The 18665-nt window shown below is 36.6% G+C and overlaps 1 protein-coding gene across 9 annotated transcripts in view; it reads left to right on the top strand.

The window, feature by feature from the left end:
- Positions 1 to 18665, top strand: part of MPDZ (multiple PDZ domain crumbs cell polarity complex component) — a 162082-nt gene that overhangs the window by 75917 nt on the left and 67500 nt on the right. For 8 of the 9 annotated variants that reach the window (XM_042963855.1, XM_042963861.1, XM_042963858.1 and 5 more), the window contains 7 exons: positions 775 to 939; positions 2155 to 2340; positions 3503 to 3712; positions 5396 to 5512; positions 8054 to 8221; positions 15619 to 15900; positions 16188 to 16311. In XM_042963855.1, coding sequence (XP_042819789.1) covers positions 775 to 939; positions 2155 to 2340; positions 3503 to 3712; positions 5396 to 5512; positions 8054 to 8221; positions 15619 to 15900; positions 16188 to 16311 — 1252 coding nt within the window. The remainder of the gene's footprint in view (positions 1 to 774; positions 940 to 2154; positions 2341 to 3502; positions 3713 to 5395; positions 5513 to 8053; positions 8222 to 15618; positions 15901 to 16187; positions 16312 to 18665) is intronic. The other variant, XM_042963859.1, reaches the window with a different exon arrangement.

Genomic DNA, 18665 nt, shown 5'->3' with positions numbered 1-18665 from the left:
AGTATGCATAATAAGTAAGTTCTTATTTTAAATTTCCCCTCCAAAGGGTACTTGAGAAAAATAATGCGAGTAAAAACCCACCAAAAGTAGAAATTTCAAATCTGTACGTACATTGATCTTCACACATAATTCCATGCTGGGTATTTTTTGGTTTGTTTTAGTCCAGAGAACCATAAACACTTTCTTTTTTAAAAATGTTAAACCTCTTTTCATTTTTTAGACTAGATAATACATGTACATGTTTCAGAGTCGCAAAAAACGTAAAGATGGGCAGTGAACAATCCAGCGAGTTCTCATTACCCTTTATTAAGTAACTACTGTTATATCTGGTACTGTGCCGTCTTCCAGATATATTTAAGGAATAACTAAGAAAATTTGAATATATTCTTTCCCCCGGCTTTGAAAAGCATACTGGCACGCTGTATGTACTGTTTTCCCTTGTAATTTATCGCTTAATGATATGAAATGTCACTTTGTAAAATAATCTCCTCCTTACCCCTTCATCCCTGGGTATTTTTTTCATTACTTCTCCCTTTCCCAGCTACTACACTGGCACATGAAATGTGGGTGGAAGATAGTGATTATCTTCCGACACAACTGTAAATTGCATGTGAGTTGTTTTAAGTCAACTATGTAGGTGACTGTAGTTCCGAGCACAGCAGAACGATGGTAATCACTGGAGTAAAATCCCTATTTACTTAATAAAAGATTGATTTCAAAGGAGTATTCATGTTATGAAGTGTTCCTTCTTGAGCAACTTCTCTTTTTGCACAGGTGAATGGCATAACTTTGCTTGGGGAGAATCACCAAGATGTGGTGAATATTTTGAAAGAATTGCCCATAGAAGTGACAATGGTGTGCTGTCGACGGACTGTACCGCCCACCCCCCAGTCAGAATTGGATAGCCTGGACTTATGTGATATTGAACTGGCAGAAAAGGTATTAGATCTGAGACTACTCGGAATCAATAATGGGAAGCCTAAATGGCGTCTAAAATTTTTTTAAGCCTTTCTTCTTTCATTTGGTATTTGAATTTGAATTTTGCATAATCTGCAGTCTAGTCAAATCTCATTTAAGGTATAATGAGACATGATGTTAGGATTTGATTTACATCAGACTGCAGGAATCGGTACAGTGGAGTAATTCTGAAAACTTTGAAGAATGTAATATTCATATGAGTAGAACAGGGTAAATAAGGAACGTAATTCTAGATTGTAGAGACACCAGTCTGGCACCGTGCATATCCGTATACATTTTAATGTGGTATAAAGGGGATTATTACAATAAAGCAGGTAGGCAGATTTGCATCCATGGTCCTAGCATGTGCAGTAATTAACAGCAAAGGTAGTATATCAACTAGAATTTCATCATCAAAAATATGCCTTTCCTGAATTTGTTATGTTCATACAGATAAACAAAATTGAATTAATTTAGGTTCACTTTAATATATTTTTACTGAAAGAAGCTAACATTCTGTATTCCTATTTCTGTGCCAAATGCTTTATAAATGTTACCTCCTCTAATCCTCAAAACTTTTATCAAATGGGTAACTCTGAAGTCCAGCTTAAGAATATTGCTCAAGGCAACACAGTAAGAAATCATAGACCCCATCTTTAAGCCAGGCCAGTCTGACTTCACATCTTGTCTTACTGTGCGTGCTAATTTATTAATGAAATAATCACATGCACAAGTCACAACATTTTAGAACCTTTGTTTGCCGAGAGTACAAAACTTTTACGTATAGCCGTTTCCTCTCCAATTGTTGTTATTTATCATAAGAATTCCTTTTCTTTAATATCAAAATAGATCTACATTTTGTTTCTGACTGTAGAGGTGATTCAGACACTTGATGAAAAAAAGTGAAAACCGCCCACAGTCCTGCTGCTGAGATGTAACCATTGTGTATTTTTATAGGTGATCTTTGAACCATACATTTTTAATGCCTGTTCCAAGTTAGGTATTTCTTCCTCTGTAACAACTTTCAGTAATGACTGCCTTAATTTGCAAAGGTTCCATGGTAAGCTGTTGCTACCCTTATTTGTGGGTGTTTTATTCTGGGCAGATGCGGGGCCTCTCCCTTTCCCTTGTAGTGTTGGTTATGTGTCTGCTAAAACTAGTGCCTCTGAAATAAGAGCTGCCCGGTCTGTTACGCAGCCGCACATAGATCTGGGCGAGTTCACCGGGTCCTCGGAGACAGAGGATCCTGCGCTGGTGATGACCGACGTGGGTCAGAATGCGGAGGAGGTTCAAGGACCTTTGGCCATGTGGGAGGCTGATGTTCAGCATATCGAGCTGGAGAAAGGAAACAAAGGACTTGGGTTTAGCATCTTAGATTATCAGGTAAATATATCCTGTTTTTAACAATTTTTGTAAAATGATACAATACTAAAGGTATATTGTGGATAATAGAAAAATCAGTTAATATTTTAGTTTTCAGAGACATTTCCTTGTTTCTAGCAAATCTTTCCAAATGATGATATATAGGATTCATTTATCATGAAGGGTTCTTTTAACATTGAATTCATTGAGCTCTTCTAGATTTCAGCCTTGAGAATTTGAAGAGCTTACAAAATACATTTTAGGACTATCCTAGAAATAGAGGTTTTTTTTTTTTTTTTTTTTTTTTTTGTTATTTGGAGAGTATGTCTAAATTATTCTTATCCCCATGCTCATAATTGATAGTTCATATTTTAGTGGTAAGACTGAAAGTGTTAAATACTTATTTCTTTTGTCTGTAGTGAATGACTGAGTTCTAACTGGATATGGATTCCTGTCATTTGGCTAAATGACTAAATTTATGAATAAGCTTACATTGGTCAAGTGTGGCCTCCACCCTTACCCTGCATTGTGTTCTGTGCTGAGTAACTGAGGAAATGCTTATGCCGGGTGCGAGAGCACAGCTGTTGCTTCTCATTAATTAATACTGAACCGGAGAGCCACCTCTGAGGACTCATGGGAGTTGTGTTCCTTCATGGGGCTTGATTGCAGAGCCTTGTTGCTGTGTATCTGAACGCTGCATCGACACATACTACTGTACGGATTCTTTCTAGATGTCTTCATTTCAAGAAGGCAGGCCTGACCGTCATTCAGTACACTCCACAGCAGTAGCATCCTACTTAACAAACGCTGTTAATAATCCTGTATCTGATGTCTGGCCTCAAAAGCCTGTTATAAAATTGGGCAGCTTATCGAAAATTCAAATTACAAGTTTAAAGGGATCTGTACAGTGATGAGGTCTCCTCAGGAACAGCTTGGTGCTTGAGGATGCCGTCCTTCAGGGGGAACTCCTTCTGCACTCTGCAAAACGGAGACAGCCTTTACCCCACTCATTCCTCAGAAATGGTGCGTGAAATTCTTTTTTGAGACATTTGAAATGAGTACCCATCCATTACAATTCAGAGTGACCAATCTATAAAAACTCCCACACCACCACCACCACCACCACCACCACCCCCGCCTCATAAGGAGCTACCTTATTTTTTTTTCCCCCTCATTTTGTCAGGATCCCATTGATCCAGCGAGCACTGTGATTGTAATTCGTTCTTTGGTGCCTGGGGGCATTGCTGAAAAGGATGGTCGACTTCTTCCTGGAGATCGACTCATGTTTGTCAATGATGTTAACTTGGAAAACAGCAGTCTTGAGGAAGCTGTGCAGGCGCTGAAGGGTGCGCCGTCAGGAACTGTGAGAATTGGAGTAGCCAAGCCTTTACCTGTAAGAATTCATGTTTTACTGATTTTTTAAAATTTGTAAACAAAATGGCTTTCAGGCTTACTGTTAGCTTCAGAAGGTGTTCTCGTGAATGAATCATGACATGTGGTAATTTTGACCAAGATGGTTATTGGCTCTATGAGTATAAAGATTTAATTTTGAGTAATATTTTTTTAAAAAGTAAAGAAAACTGACAATTCAGAAATAAATTTGTAACTTTAAAATTATAGTTTTGTAGTTCACTTTTGATCTTTTTTTTTATTGGGTAATAAGGTCACGATGAGTATCAAATGAGTATTTTCAAAGAAATATGCCTTAAAACATCTATACCAATGTAGTGGGGTATTAGAGAAATTAATAGCATTAACAACTGACAGTGGAATCTTTAATTATAGTGGAATAAAGTAGGATCCCTGTCAGTGTGGTTTAAGGTCCTGCATTCTGTTGATTTCAACACATTTCTTGTCTAATTACTGCAGAGCAAGAAATTGAACTTTTCACAGTAGGTTCATCAGCTTCTGGCTCTCCTCCTGGGAGGGAATAGCCCTCCTGTTATTAATTAGTACAGTATTAAAAACAACTAATCAGTTCATGCTACATAACGTCAGTATGTTTATTAGGTATAATGATTACAACATAGCACTTATCACTGAATTGCAAATAAATATTAGAGACGTTCTCAATATTTGGAGGGCTTTTTCTGTGTATAAATCTATTTTAAGTGAAAGGGCAAATACACCTTTCTTAAAACACAAACACAGAGGTGTATTTGCCTAAACATCAGATAACAATTTGCTGACTTTATGAAAGCATTTGTTCAAATAGTAAGCTTTATTAATATATTTGCAATGTTAATTAAATTTTTCATGCCTCACTTTGTATTACAAAGTGAACTTTGGTAGCCTATGAAAATATATTTTCATATTTTCATATTTCATTTTATGAAAACAGAGAAAAGGAGGCAAGTTCTGCATATGTTATTAATACAGGGTGATGTGGGCAAGGCAATCTGAAGATTTTAGCCTATTTTATTTGAGATTGAAATAAAAATGTTAGGTTTTCTGTCAGTGTGATCAGTTACAATATCCTTATATTGGGTCTATAATATAAGCAGATTGTCTACAGAGAGAATTTTTGTGTGTTTTTTTAAACCATGCTCAATTGAGAGGCTTCACTGTAGAGTTCACTCACATTCCTTGTCAAGTAAATCACATGCTTTATCATCATGTTCTAGTAAATGATGACAACTAGAAGTTGATCCTTCTTTTTAATGTTCTTTTTTTTTTCATGCAGCTTCCTTTATATCTTAACACCTAAAAAGTGCCTTACTTATTTTTATATTAAGAAGTCATTGTGTAGCCAGAATATTTGGCAGATAAAAATGGCCAGAAGATTACTATAATATAAAAAATTATTGATTTGGATGATCTTTTATAAGAAGAATGAAAACGTTAGAAGGGATTCTCACTTAACAGTTGATGTGTTGGTATTAGAAGAAATATCCTTGTTGTATTTAACAAATCAAAACATTAAATATGAATATTTATCATTTGAAAACTTTCCCATTTTTTTTCCTCTTCTCTTCTGACTGTTCTTCTCCTATCCCCCTCCCCTGCTTTCCTTCTTTCCTCCTTGCTGTTCTCTCTTATCCTCATCCTCAAACACTGAGCCTCATTCTCCCTGCAGCTTTCACCAGAAGAAGGTTATGTTTCTGCTAAGGAAGATTCCTTTCTCTACTCGCCACACTCCTGCAAGGAGGAAGGGCTGGCTGACAAAGCCCTCTTCAGGGCTGACTTGGCTCTGGTTAGTGGCCACAACTTATCAAGCTTTCTTTCAGAAATCTTATGAGTCTTATATTTTGCCTTTCAAAATATCCTAAAATCTTACTCTACTCATTATTCATTATGTTTTGGAAAAGTAAACATTTTAATTTCAACTGCAGTGGTTCTCATAGTTCAGAAATCATGTGTGAAAGCTATTTGTTGGATTTGGGGAGGAAATTCAGTTGGCAATGCATTCTGACAACTGGTAGAATTAATCTTCACGTCATACCAAAAGTTGTTGAAACACCTGATTGTTTTAATTTCATACTTGGGCCATTTCTAGGCATTTATGTAACTGTCTTTAGTATTCAGTCATTAATCAGGTGTTTTGGCTACCTGTTAACAAGGTTAACAAGTGTATTTTTTCCACTTGATATTTAAATAATGTGAAAATATATCAATTGATGCAGTTATTAAGAACACAAAAGTTTCCAAAATAGTCAAAATCCACATTTTCTCAAATTACAGAATGTAAACATCACTGATTTGCTAGAAAATTTTTAATTAAAATTTTATTTTTACTTGATCTATGTAAAAATTATTTGTTGGAATAAATGTATTTGTGGACCACTGGAGGTCACTTTGACGAATAAACACATGAATCTTGCTCCTAAGAACTTTACAGTCTGGTAGAAGAGACAATACTATAGCAATAATTAAAATATAAAGGTAAATACTAGATATAAATAAACATGTGGCATTTATACAACATAAATATAACAGATTGTACATCCTATTGCATTACTTCTATTAAAGCCAGGTTCCTGACCTAACTTTTCTTTTGGGCAGACATTGCCCTGTGTGACTACAAAGGAATATGCCCAACTTTTTAAATTCTTGTTTCAGGGCATCAGACTAGAGCGAGGTTTAAAACCCATGACATTCTCCATTATGTACTTATAACCAATTGTGCATATCTTGCTTTAAAACAAAGTATGAATTATTTGATTTTGATAATTCTAATTCTGGGGAGACAGTTCTCCTTGTTAATATTTTTATATTAACCAGCTCCTAAAATTGCCTTTTGGAAAGTTTTGGTGTATATTAAATGCAACAGTATCACATTACAATATTAATAATCCATTGCGCAAAGCTTAGTTAATACCATCTATCTAGATAGCAGTGTTATTTATTATCTAGATTGTTCTATATGATGTGTATTTGTGAAGAGTAAAACTCAACAAAGCAGTTAACTAATGAATTTTGAACATATATTTAAAATGTATTATTAGAAAGAGGGAAATGGCCTCTTGGAAATGGCCTATCTGTGTTCTTACCATGTTTTTGTAAGAATGTGACCTGGTATAATGTTATTAATTCTTCTCTTGGCAAAATACATGTAAGTTGAAATCACAAAGAAGTAGAACACCAGGGATTTTGCCATCAAGACAGAAAATACTGGTAATATTGGAGAAGGGTAGTATTTATGTTAGTTCTATGTATTCTAAGGTGTAACTGTAAGTGAATTGTAAATGGAGCTTCAGACTCATCATGAGTTGATTGCTTCACTTCGTTCTGCTACAGAAGATAGTAATAGGAGTTGGGGTTTTTTGTTTTGTTTTGTTTTTTAAGTTTATTTTGAGAAAGAGCACAAGCAAGGAAGGTACAGAGAAAGAGAGAGAGAGAGAGAGAGAGAGAGAGAGAGAGAGAGAGAGAATCCCAAGCAGGCTCTGCACTGTCAGCACAGAGTCTGATGTGGGGCTCAGTGCCACCAACCCTGAAATCATGACCTGACCCAAAATTCAAGAGTCGGATGCTTAAATAACTGAGCCACCCAGGTGCCCCAATAGTAACAGGAGTTAATATACAGTCAAATTCTCTACTTTCTATGAGTTTTCCAACAATAGGAGTTTATAACTTTATAGCTTCCCCACAGCCATAATCAGGCCCCTTGTTTGTTAGTATAATTTCAGCATGAAACCACAGATACTCTTTCTGGTTTCTGATGATCACCATCAGGTTCTGAGTTTGCAATTTGAATGGTTTTAAAATCTAGTTAAAAATAATTTAAAATATATTGTTTTAGTGAGTTTTCTAAATAGATATTTGCCTGGATGCCTTGCTGAAATTTAATTCAACTTACATAAATAAAATTTAATAAACTTTAATAAATTTAATAAAATCTAATAAACTTGTTGAGTTTATGTTAGTTGAATAGGGAAGGTGTTGACCTCATTCATTTTATTAGACAGTTCTAGGAGTCGGGCAGGTATTTTTTAAAATAGTGTGACTGGAAAAAGTAAATATTTTCCTTAATTTATGGAACTTTTTAAACTTAGAATTGATCCCGGCCATTTGTTAATTGTTACCTTTGCCCTTTTATTATTGGAATAAATAACTGATGCCAGCCCTGATTTGTCCTTATTCTCTTGCGCTAGTCGGTCTCTGATGTGTCGTAGAGTGTGAAGGGGTCATGTAGGAGATAGAATGAATGCCGGGATGCTTTTTAGTCTCAGGTAGAGACTTGTCGTATATGTAACAGAACAGAATTTCCAACCGATACTATCATTTTTGTTCCTAGGTGGACACAAATGAGGCTGACTTAGCAGATGAGTCTACATTTGAGTCTCAGTACTCTCCTGATAATGACAGTATCTACTCCACTCAAGCCTCTATTTTATCTCTTCATGGCAGTGCTTGTAGCGATGGCCTGAACTATGGTCCCTCCCTTCCATCTTCTCCTCCCAAGGTACAAAGGGATTGTCATTTTATTTATGGGAGAGCCTTCCGTGTAATTTTCCAGAGGTCAGTGTTTATGGGGAATTGTGGGAGTAGCATGTTAGAGGCACTGTGTTTCTCCAGTCATGGATTCATTCAGACTAAAGCACAGTTTCATTCAGGTAGTGCTGATTGAGCATCTTTTACTAGACTACTAAGTACTACCTAAATTGTTCGGTTTTACAGAATGATAGACCCAAGGATTCAAAGCCTTGATTAGGATTTGCATGTTAGAAAGAAAAAAGTCAATGTATTTCTCAAATTGTGTTTTTAGCTGTGTCTACTTTAGAAAAATCACAAGTATAACTTTATTTTCTTAATGGTTTTAAAATTGATTTTCATGCAGAGTTGGATGGTGAATGTTTCTTGCATTAATATTTACCACCAAGTTAAATTTAATGCTGTTATATGTTTTTATGTAAAATGATGCCAAAAATACTTTATGTAGAAATCACAGTGAATGGCAAAGTATGTTTAAACGTCACTGGATGAAGAATTTAGTTATTATTTGACATATCTGTGCCAAGTATATTTTAGAAATAGAGTATTGGCACGAGTGCCCCAACTCCATTCATTTTCTTGGTGAGGTACTTTATAAGGTTTAATAAGTAATATTTTAAAACCTGTCCAATCTTCTGGATGTGAAATGGTATCTTACTATTTGGATTTGGAGTTCTGATTTCTAGTGGGGTTGAACACCATTTCATATATTGGCCATTTGGTTTTCACTTCTACCCATGGCCTCTTAATATCTTTTGACAATTTTTATATTGTGTTGCCTATCTTTCTATTGATTCGTTGAGTTTTTAAAAATATTTTCTAGAAACTGATAGACAAAACAATACAATGTATTTTATGAGGATTGTGTGTGAGTGTGTGTGGGAAATGACATTTTTTAACTTCAGGAAACAATTTATTCTTTGAGAAAGAAGGAAGCTTAGGAATTCAGCTGTATCTGTAATGAATTATATCCTTTTAAGAGGAAAGAGAGATTGAAGAAAATATGGCAAAATGTTAACATCGGTTAAATCCGGGCCAAGAGTTCATATATGGATATATTTTCTTTATTCTTCTATGTTGGAAATGTACCATAAATAAACATTAAAAACGAAGATAAAAAGACTGGACAATAACTTACTTAAATACAGGAAACATCTGTTTTCCACATAAATTCAGTGGGAAGGAGATCTGTATTTTTGAACAAGATGGAGAGCAGAATTTCCGCGAGTCTAGCACACTTTTCCTCCCTTCCTGATTAACAAGTAATTTTTTGGCCAGAACATTTTCAAAGCATTTTCTTTCACGTTCAAGGTGCACCTGTTACCCTTGCAAATGATGCTGGGAAATCTCCTTGAATTGGTTTGCAAGGTATAATCTTGAATGGAGCAGCTGCTCCTCTCTCACCACACCTGAGACGGTCTGTGTGACCACGTCCCGTCTGGAACGTGTTCAGTCTTTACTGGCCTCAGGGCTGGAAGCTGAGTTCATCTCCTAATGGACCCTCCTAATCCACAGCATAGCACACTTCTTCTTGCCAGCGGGACAGATTGCATTGTTTAACTTAGTAATTGTTACTTAAAGGGATTACACAATCTGCATACTGAGAAGCATATATTTTACAGGGCAAATGCTGGCTGTATGCAGCACACCATATTGGCTTACTGAAGTCTATTTGCCTCCTTTTTTTTTTTTTTTTTTTTTCTCCCTAAGCAGTTTACTCTTTTGTTGAAGCAAATTTTGGCAAGCTGGCCTATCAACTGAAATATTTAAACTACAAAACAACAAAGAAGACATTAATGAGGGTGTTTTAAAACACATTGAGAAACTCCTGTGTGCTTTCAGTTTTTCTTAGCAAGTAGGACTGTTTCTGCATCGTGGTAAATCACTGCAGCATTGTTTTTTATTTTTGTTTTTGTTTTATGGCATCTTCATAGTACCAAGGTATTTACTAGAAAATTGTACATAAATAAAAAACCAGATGATGCATCCATCTTCCTGTTTCTTTGCACTAAATTTATTTTAAAAAGACAGCATGGTTGGGGCGCCTGGGTGGCTCAGTCGGTTAAGCATCCAACTTCGGCTCAGGTCATGATCTTGCGGTTTGTGAATTCGAGCCCCACGTCGGGCTCTGTGCTGACAGCTCAGAGCCTGGGGCCTGTTTCAGATTCTGTGTCTCCCTCTCTCTCTGACCCTCCCCCGTTCATGCTCTGTCTCTCTCTGTCTCAAAAATAAATAAATGTTAAAAAAAAAAAAAAAAGCATGGCAATTTGACCTGGAATTTAGAACTGGCCATTTTTCTTAAAAGCGAGTTCACTTTGGAATCCTTTAATTGATAAGATAAAATCATACAGTATGTGATATTTAAGACAGCAAAGCCTCCATACTGATTTGAAAGAAGTATAAAATAGTGTGAGGATCTCAGTGATTGCTCACAGTTTTGACTTTACTTTGTTAGCTATGTAATAATCTTGGTGGTTGGAAATGCACAAATAGTTTCACCTTTCCTCTTACCCTGATGAGAGAGAAGTCTTTGACCGTGGTCATGTATACTACCAGAAGCTGTAAGAACTAATCATCCAGAGCGGGGAGTCCTCTTAGAGGAAGGCCTGACTCCTACAAGCAGAGTGTGGGCCTGGCCAGCAGCTTGGATACCAAGGCCTGGAGGCACACCTTGGAGCTCCTTTGCCCCAAATTCTCCCATCTGGGAGCCCATTCTGATTTTTATTTTTTAAGGAGTGGTGTTTGCTTAATTTGATTATCATGTAACAGTTCAAGGAAAATAACCATTACTCAGGAATCTGAAAGATACCGTCCAGCTACTTCTATGGCATCTGGACTAACAGAGGAAGGTCATTGAAGTGTGAATTTGAATGGCCAGAACCCAGTGGATTTTCTCATTGTTATAGGTTTGAATTTTTTTTCTTTTTATCCCCTTTTCCTTGTCACCTTCACAGACATAACAAAATGCAGAAATAATTGTTTTACAAACTTAAGTGCTTGTAGACTTTTGTTTAAAAGCTCAACATGGTTTTGGGAAGAGGATGCTTTCATTTATTTTTTTCCTGTTTTGGATTTTTAAATATACCCAATAAAGATCAAATACTTACAAAGAATACATACATACTTACATATACTTACAGAATACTTATATAGAAAGGAGTCTTCCTTTCTACTCCTTATCCACATTCCCATGCCCCGCCCTTTGTTTTACATCCATGCTGGCTCTCACCCCAGGGATGAAATGATTACCAGTTTTGTGCATGCCCTTCATTCTTCATATTGGTCCCACTAGGAAATGCTGTTGATTCTAGTGCAAGGGAAACTCGGTGTTCGTCCAGAGAGAAGCCCCTTCTTGCACCATGCACCTAAAACACAGCTAATGGATTCCAGGATTTAAAAAAAATAAAGTAAAATCTGAGGCAGCTGGGTGGCTCAGTCAGTTGAGCATCTGACTCTTGATTTTGGCTCAGATCACGATCCCACAGTAGGTCCCGAGATCAAGCCCGTGTTGGGCTCCGCGCTGAGTGTGGAGCCTGCTTGGGCTTTCTCTCTCTCTCTCTCTCTCTCTCTCTCTCTCTCTCTCTCTCTCCGTCTGTTTCTCTCTTTCTCTCGCTTTCTCTCTCTGTCTCTCTTTCTCTCTCTGCGTGTGTCCCTTTGCCCCTCTTCCCTGCTTGTGCTCTCTCTCTCTCAAAAAAAAAAAAAAAATACAATTAACAAAAAATAAAAATCTACCTATTCCTATAGATCTCCATTTAGAGTCATTCTGTAGTATTAAATGTTGCTGCCTTCACACCCATGTTTAAAATGTTTGTTTCTTTCTTTGGAGCAGGGGTTAGTATGAAAAACTAATTAAAGCACTCCAGTCAGAATGCTGAGAGTGATTGTGGAAGTCTTAGTGACAAACCAACAGGCTCTCAAGGTATAAAACCAGTCGCTTCTTTTGCTCAGTCGGGTCAGTGTACGAACAATAAAGGAAGCACTATACCTTATCTCAGAAAGGGTGGGAGAATGATGGTAAGTTGGGGCAGCTGTGCTTGTAGTATATTTTCCCACATGAAAAGACTATGAAAAGGCTTTTGTGGTAGAGTGCTCATTGAGAATATTAGGTTGTGTCCAGTAAATGTTTCAGTATTTACTTAGTCTATATAAATAAATCATCTGAGTAAATAATGTGCCCAGGTATTACCCTCACTTATTCATCACCTTTAAACGGCGGTTTACAAGTGTCCTTGACATTTTTATTTAACCTGTCATTTTGTTTCCCTGAGAACAAGGCCATATCAAGTAGAGGCACATATTAATGTGGATTTTTTGCAAGACTTCGGTTTAGCTACCAAGTTGCACTGGGAAATTATAGAATTATTTTTGAACATCTTACAGGGGAAGAGCTGCTTTTCTTTTAGATCCATAAGACTTTTAAAAATAAAACTCAGTTGGTTGTTCAGCAACCAGAAACGTTTCTGAAGTAGGCGTATGTTGTCTGCTGTGTTGATTAGCTCTTTCTTTTCTGTGTGTCTGTGTTAACTCCTTTATGAATAATGCATGGAAATTTCTGTTACACGATTTATAGTAAACCCCAGCTAACAAGGGTGGCTTGACCTCTTTTTGTGATGAAAAGTGGTTTTTAATTGTAACCTTTATTTGAGGCCTGAGGAAAATGATTTACTGCTAAATATTATAATTAATATAGTAATACAGAAGCTAATTCTGTAGTAAGTGCATTGTTGTTTTTCATTAGAACAAAATCACCAAAGTTGGGTGAGTGGGCCAACAGATTATTGGTTAGACTCCAACTGTGTGGAGGATGATGGTTTCCTGTCATTGTTCCCGAAGAGTCTAAAGGTGTTACTTGCTTGCGTGATGCTCCCACTTGCCTCAGTTCTTTGTACCAAGAATATTTGATAATTCCAGGGAGATGATAACTTACACTGAAGAAGAGGAATGTAATGGACTGTATTGGAAAAATTGATTACCCTTTTATGAAAAACAGAAAGGGACCCATATCTCTTGCCACACCCTGAAATCAATTCTAGAAGGATTAAAACTGAATCTGAAAAGAAAGCATTTATAAATAAGAAAAATACTAGAAAGCATTTCATTTACTTTGTGTGGAAGGATTTATTAAGCAACTTACGAAACCTAGAAGCACAAAAATAATTTGACACTTTGATTGCATCAAGAATTTCTTTCCATAAAGAATTCTTGATTACATAAAGAATTTAATTTCTGCATGTATATCTATATAATATAACATGTACAGGCTGAGAAGATAAGTAAAGACTCAGAAATATTTGTGGTATATATCACAGACTTTTCATATACAGTGTATCAATGACAGGAACAAGTGGAAACCCTGATGAAACTTATGAAAAGTTGGATTAAATATATGAAGGAAGTATTGACAGGAGATATACAATTGTCACGTTCTCACTAATTGTCAGGGACATGCGTAGTAAACTCTAAATTTTATATTTATTTAGAATATATTTCTTTCAGCTCAAATTAGCAAACTAATTTAGGGTTGGCAAGGTCAGTTAAAAGGTATTCCCATATTTTTGTGAGCAAAAATTGGAAGACTCTTTGGCAATATATGCCAGCATCTAAGTGTGCATATTATTCGGCCCATAATTCTAGTTTATACTAAATAAATTTTCTCATATGCACAAAGATGTGTAATAAAGAGAACAGCAATGGCTAATAATTATTGGGCATTTTCTCTTAAGTCAGATATCTTATTAGTACTTTATAGTATTATTTTAAATTTTTTTAATGTTTATTTTTGAGAGAGAGAGAGAGAGTAAGAGAGAGAGAGAGAGCACAAGTGGGGGAGGGGCAGAGAGCGAGAGGGAGACACACAATCTGAAGCAGACTCCAGGCTCCGACCTGTCAGCACAGAGCCAACGCAGGGCTTGAACTCACAAACTGCGAGATGGTGACCTGACTGGGAGACAGATGCTTAACCCAACCAACTGAGCCACCCAGGTGTCCCAGTACTTTGTGGTATTAACTCTCTCTGTCCTCCCAACAGTCCTGAAATATGTCCTTTAATTTTCCCCAATTAATAGATGAGGGGACCACGACACACAGTATAACTAGTGATGCAGTGAGCATCTGAGCCTGTGCTCCAGAGTCTGTGCTCCAGTGCCTTTCATACTTAGGAATAGTTTTGTGGCCACAAGATCGAAGTTGATTTTTATTTATGGACATGGAAATCTCTCCTGCCCAGATATTAGATACTTCAGTAAAGAAAGTGAAAACATTCTATTTAACTAATGGTTTCAGTGAGGTTTTAAAAATGTACAAGTGCGTGTAGTATGCGTGAGTATGCACGTGTATGTGTATCTATTTATTATGCAAATAAATACAAACTTCTGACAGACATCCAACTGACTCCAGCCATTTCTACCAGGGAAAATAATGGGAGTAGGAGCCATAAGGAAAAGCTTTCAGATTGTACTCTGTAAGCACACACGTATATATCTGCACGGCTTGAATCTTTGCTGATGATAATGTATTCATATGCTACTCTTATACTTTAAAAATATTAATTATGAGGATTGTAGGGAAAATTGGTGTTTGTTCACTAGCAGTTCGTGTAGCAACGGCTTGCCCAAAGCACACAAGTGATACAGTATGTCTGTTGTAAGTACATGCCTGCATTTATGTCGAAGGACCGAATTTTAAAGTTTCAGGGAATTTTAGAAATTAAGTGAAGTATAAAGCCAAGAGGGGTTCTGCGGTGATGTATATAGATTGTTAATAAGAGAGCCTACTTTAGAACCTATACCTTATTATATACCTTCTTAATATTTCCTGTGTATATCTTGCAGAATATTTATGAGAATTTTCCCTATAATAATTTGAATAACATAGCTTTCTGTTCTCCATAAATACCTACAAGTGACTATCAAAATAATTTTTTCATGGAGATTCTTGTAAATCAGAATCAATATTCTCTTGATATTAAATAGGAACTTCATACTGATTGAAAATGAACTGCTTGTTTAAATAGGATTTGAAAATACAAGTTACTTGCCTTCCTGTGTGGATTGAACTAAAAATAATTTTATTTGTGAATAGAATAGAATATTGTATTTCAGCGATCTCGTGTACAGTATACAAGAATAACTCAGTTGAACATAACATCTATGATTTGTAGGAAATGTATTCAAAAGCATTATAAAAATAAACATCTACAGAATGTTAGCTAAGTGAAGAATTTGTATGTTTGCTAATACTTTTTGGGTAATGAATAATTGTGTTGTGTTTTGTTTTCTACCAGATAGTTATTCATTAAGAAATGGTCTTACAAAAAATACACTGATGTCTCTGGCCATGATTTCTTACCTTTTGTTCTTTCATCATCAGGATGTTACTGAAAATTCTTCAGATCCAGTACTTGATCTGCACATGTCCTTGGAGGAACTGTACACCCAGAATCTCCTGCAAAGACAGGACGAGAGTCCACCTTCAGTGGACTTGACCATGGGACCTGCCTCTGGCTTTACCGTAAATGATTATACACCTGCAAATGCTATTGAACAGCAATACGAATGTGAGAACTCGAGAGCATGGACTGAATCTCACCTGCCAACTGAAATTACATCGAGTGCAGAGCTTACTTCTGTGCTTCCTGATTCAGCTGGAAAGGTAACGTTGTAAAGATATGTATCGTATATTATGATGAGGTTGGAAGCAGTGTCGTGGTCGAGGATTCAGGCTGGTCTCTGCATTTGGAGCAAGTGCTCTCTTGACGCTGAGATTTTCAGAATCCAACCTATGAACTTGTTTTGGTTGTAGCTTCGTGCTGAAGAAAGCGCAACCAGTTAGAGAATATGGGTGATGTTGAAATCATACTCCAAAGTCTTGTTTTCCTTTCCATGTGACTTATTTATTTATTTATTTATTTATTTATTTATTTATTTATTTCCTGTCAGGGCTCCGAGTTCTTAATTCAGCAGAACTCCCTGACCTCACCTGCTGAGTGCGTCATGCTCCAAAATATAACCAACGAATCTTTTGAGAGGACTATTACTATAGCAAAAGGCAATTCTAGCCTAGGTAAGTCCCTTCCTTTCCACATATATCTTGCCTCTTCAACCCTCTTGCCAAAGATGAAATATCAAACATGGTTTCAGCATTGTTGGCTGTAGGTGATAAAAAAGGTGTTTCAAATCTTCCTATAGTTTTTATGGTTTCTCTTTTTATGTACTCTTTATTTTTCCTGAAATGGTTAATAGGTTTGTTTACTTCAGACTAGCGTAAATCCCTCACTCTCTTAATTATTTAAGAGTATTCACGAGCATCATTTACTTTCAAGAACAGATATACGAACTGTTTGTGTATGAAACAGCAAATCAGAAAAGGAATTCTTAGAAAATGAAAAGTCAGCAATTTGGAATTTCAAATTCTTTGAAAAAGTAAATTATTAGTTTCTTTGAATGTTACCAGTTATGCATAAGTCAGTTTGTGTTTAATTTCTCTCATTCACTGAAATAAAGACTAAAAAGACAGCCAGGTGTGCCAGCACCAAACTATAAATGCAAGTTATTCAGTATTTCTTCCCAGGTGGCGGGGTTTTCGCAACCCCATAAAGGGTTGCGTTTGGTGAACAGTCACAAAACTTTCTGAATCGGACAAAGAAGATTTCCTGTAGACATGCGGTCCCAATTACAGTAGCTAAAACCGTATGCGGGCAGAGCACAGGCTTTTGAGTTGATGACTCAGCTCTGTCCCTAGCGCTTGGTGCTGATAAATAGGATCATAAATTAGTTGCTCTGGATGCCCAGTCGTGGCCCGAGACACTCTGTTTAGCTCCACATCAGAGGTGATGTTCTTCTGTCATGGGACCAGGCAGTTTCCTCTGCATTGGTATCTTACGGAAGAGTATTGTTTCCTTGTTAAATCTGAGACTTGGTGGAGAAGCCAAACAGTGCTTACTTGCTGAGCGGGATGCCAATCTCTGTCTCCAGGATGTTGTTCCATTCGGTGGCAGCCAGGTACTGCTAACAGCAGCTAAATGGAGAGTTATAGCAGAGAATTTCTCCGTAGTTATAATATTTCTTATATATTGTATTTGGTAGAGTAACATAGAACTTAAGCTACAGAGCTTCCTATTAATGTGTTAATTATGAGACAGATATTACGGGTATCTAAACGTGTCAGAAATATTTCATCTGGTAATACAGGGTTTCTGAAAGCATGTTACTTTGGGTTTTTTTATGTTTTTTTTTTTAATTTAATTTAATTTAATTTAATTTAATTTAATTTAATTTTATTTTATTTTATTTTATTTTATTTTTTATTACTTATTTATTTTGAGTTGAGAGAGAGAGGCAGAGAGAGAGAATCCCAAGCAGGCTCCGAACTATCAGCATGGAGCCCCACACGGGGCTCAAATTAACAAACTGTGAAATCATGACCTGAGCTGAAATCAAGGGTTGGACACGTAACTGACTGAGCCACCCAGGCGCACGGCCCCCCATTAATTTTTTTTTTTTTTTTTTTGAGAGAGAGAGAGAGCTAGCAGGGAGGGGCACAGAGAGAGGGAGACAGAGGATCTGAAGCAGGCTCCACACGGACAGCAGAGAGCCCACAATGCGGGGCTCAAACTCATGAACCCTGGAATCATGACCTGAGCCGAAGTACAATGCTTAAATGAGTGAGCCGCCCAGACACCCCTGGAAGGAAAGCATGTTACTTTGAATACTAGTTCTGTGGGATGTTCATAGGAGTGTAAATGGGCTACAAGTTTAGAGGTCTGGAATGTGATGCATGTAAGGAGACAGATTTTTGTTTGCAAAAAATACTTCTTGGAATCTTCGGCACTCAGATGTGCACTGTGGATCCCTAAGAAGAGGTTATAGAATGCAGCATTTCTCACATTTCATTGGCCACGGAACCCATTTTTTTGACTAGCTTGTAAGGCAGAGGTTTTGCAAAGCCCATGTGAAAACCCCTATTCTAATGTATTTATTTATTCAACTATCAAACACTTATTGTCTTCTGTATTCCCACCACCATGCATAGATAGCACGATTTAATCACTTTCTTCAAGGAACATGAGTTTTAGAGAGTAAGAAAATCAACATATAGAATCCTAAATGCATTAAAATACACGCTATGATAGACACTCATATAAAGAACATTTGAAAGCTTAACAGGAATAACTGATGCCTACTCTGAGTGTCGAGTAACCTTAACTTTTAAGTTTAGATGTAAGAAATACACTAAGATGATGAAGCTCTTGGGGAAAAAAAGCAGTGAAAGGTGAACTATCCTTGCGTTCTACCATATCGGGAAATCCCTTTAAAAACATTTTTTTTCACACTTATTTATTTTTGAGGGAGCTAGACAGAACACGAGTGGGGGATAGGCAGAGAGAGGCAGGGACACAGAATGCAAAGAAAGATTTC

This window comes from Panthera tigris, chromosome D4, assembly GCF_018350195.1.
Source record: "Panthera tigris isolate Pti1 chromosome D4, P.tigris_Pti1_mat1.1, whole genome shotgun sequence".
Taxonomy (NCBI): domain Eukaryota; kingdom Metazoa; phylum Chordata; class Mammalia; order Carnivora; family Felidae; genus Panthera; species Panthera tigris.
Note: the sequence above shows the minus strand (reverse complement) of the source record. Positions and strands in the feature narration are given on the sequence as shown.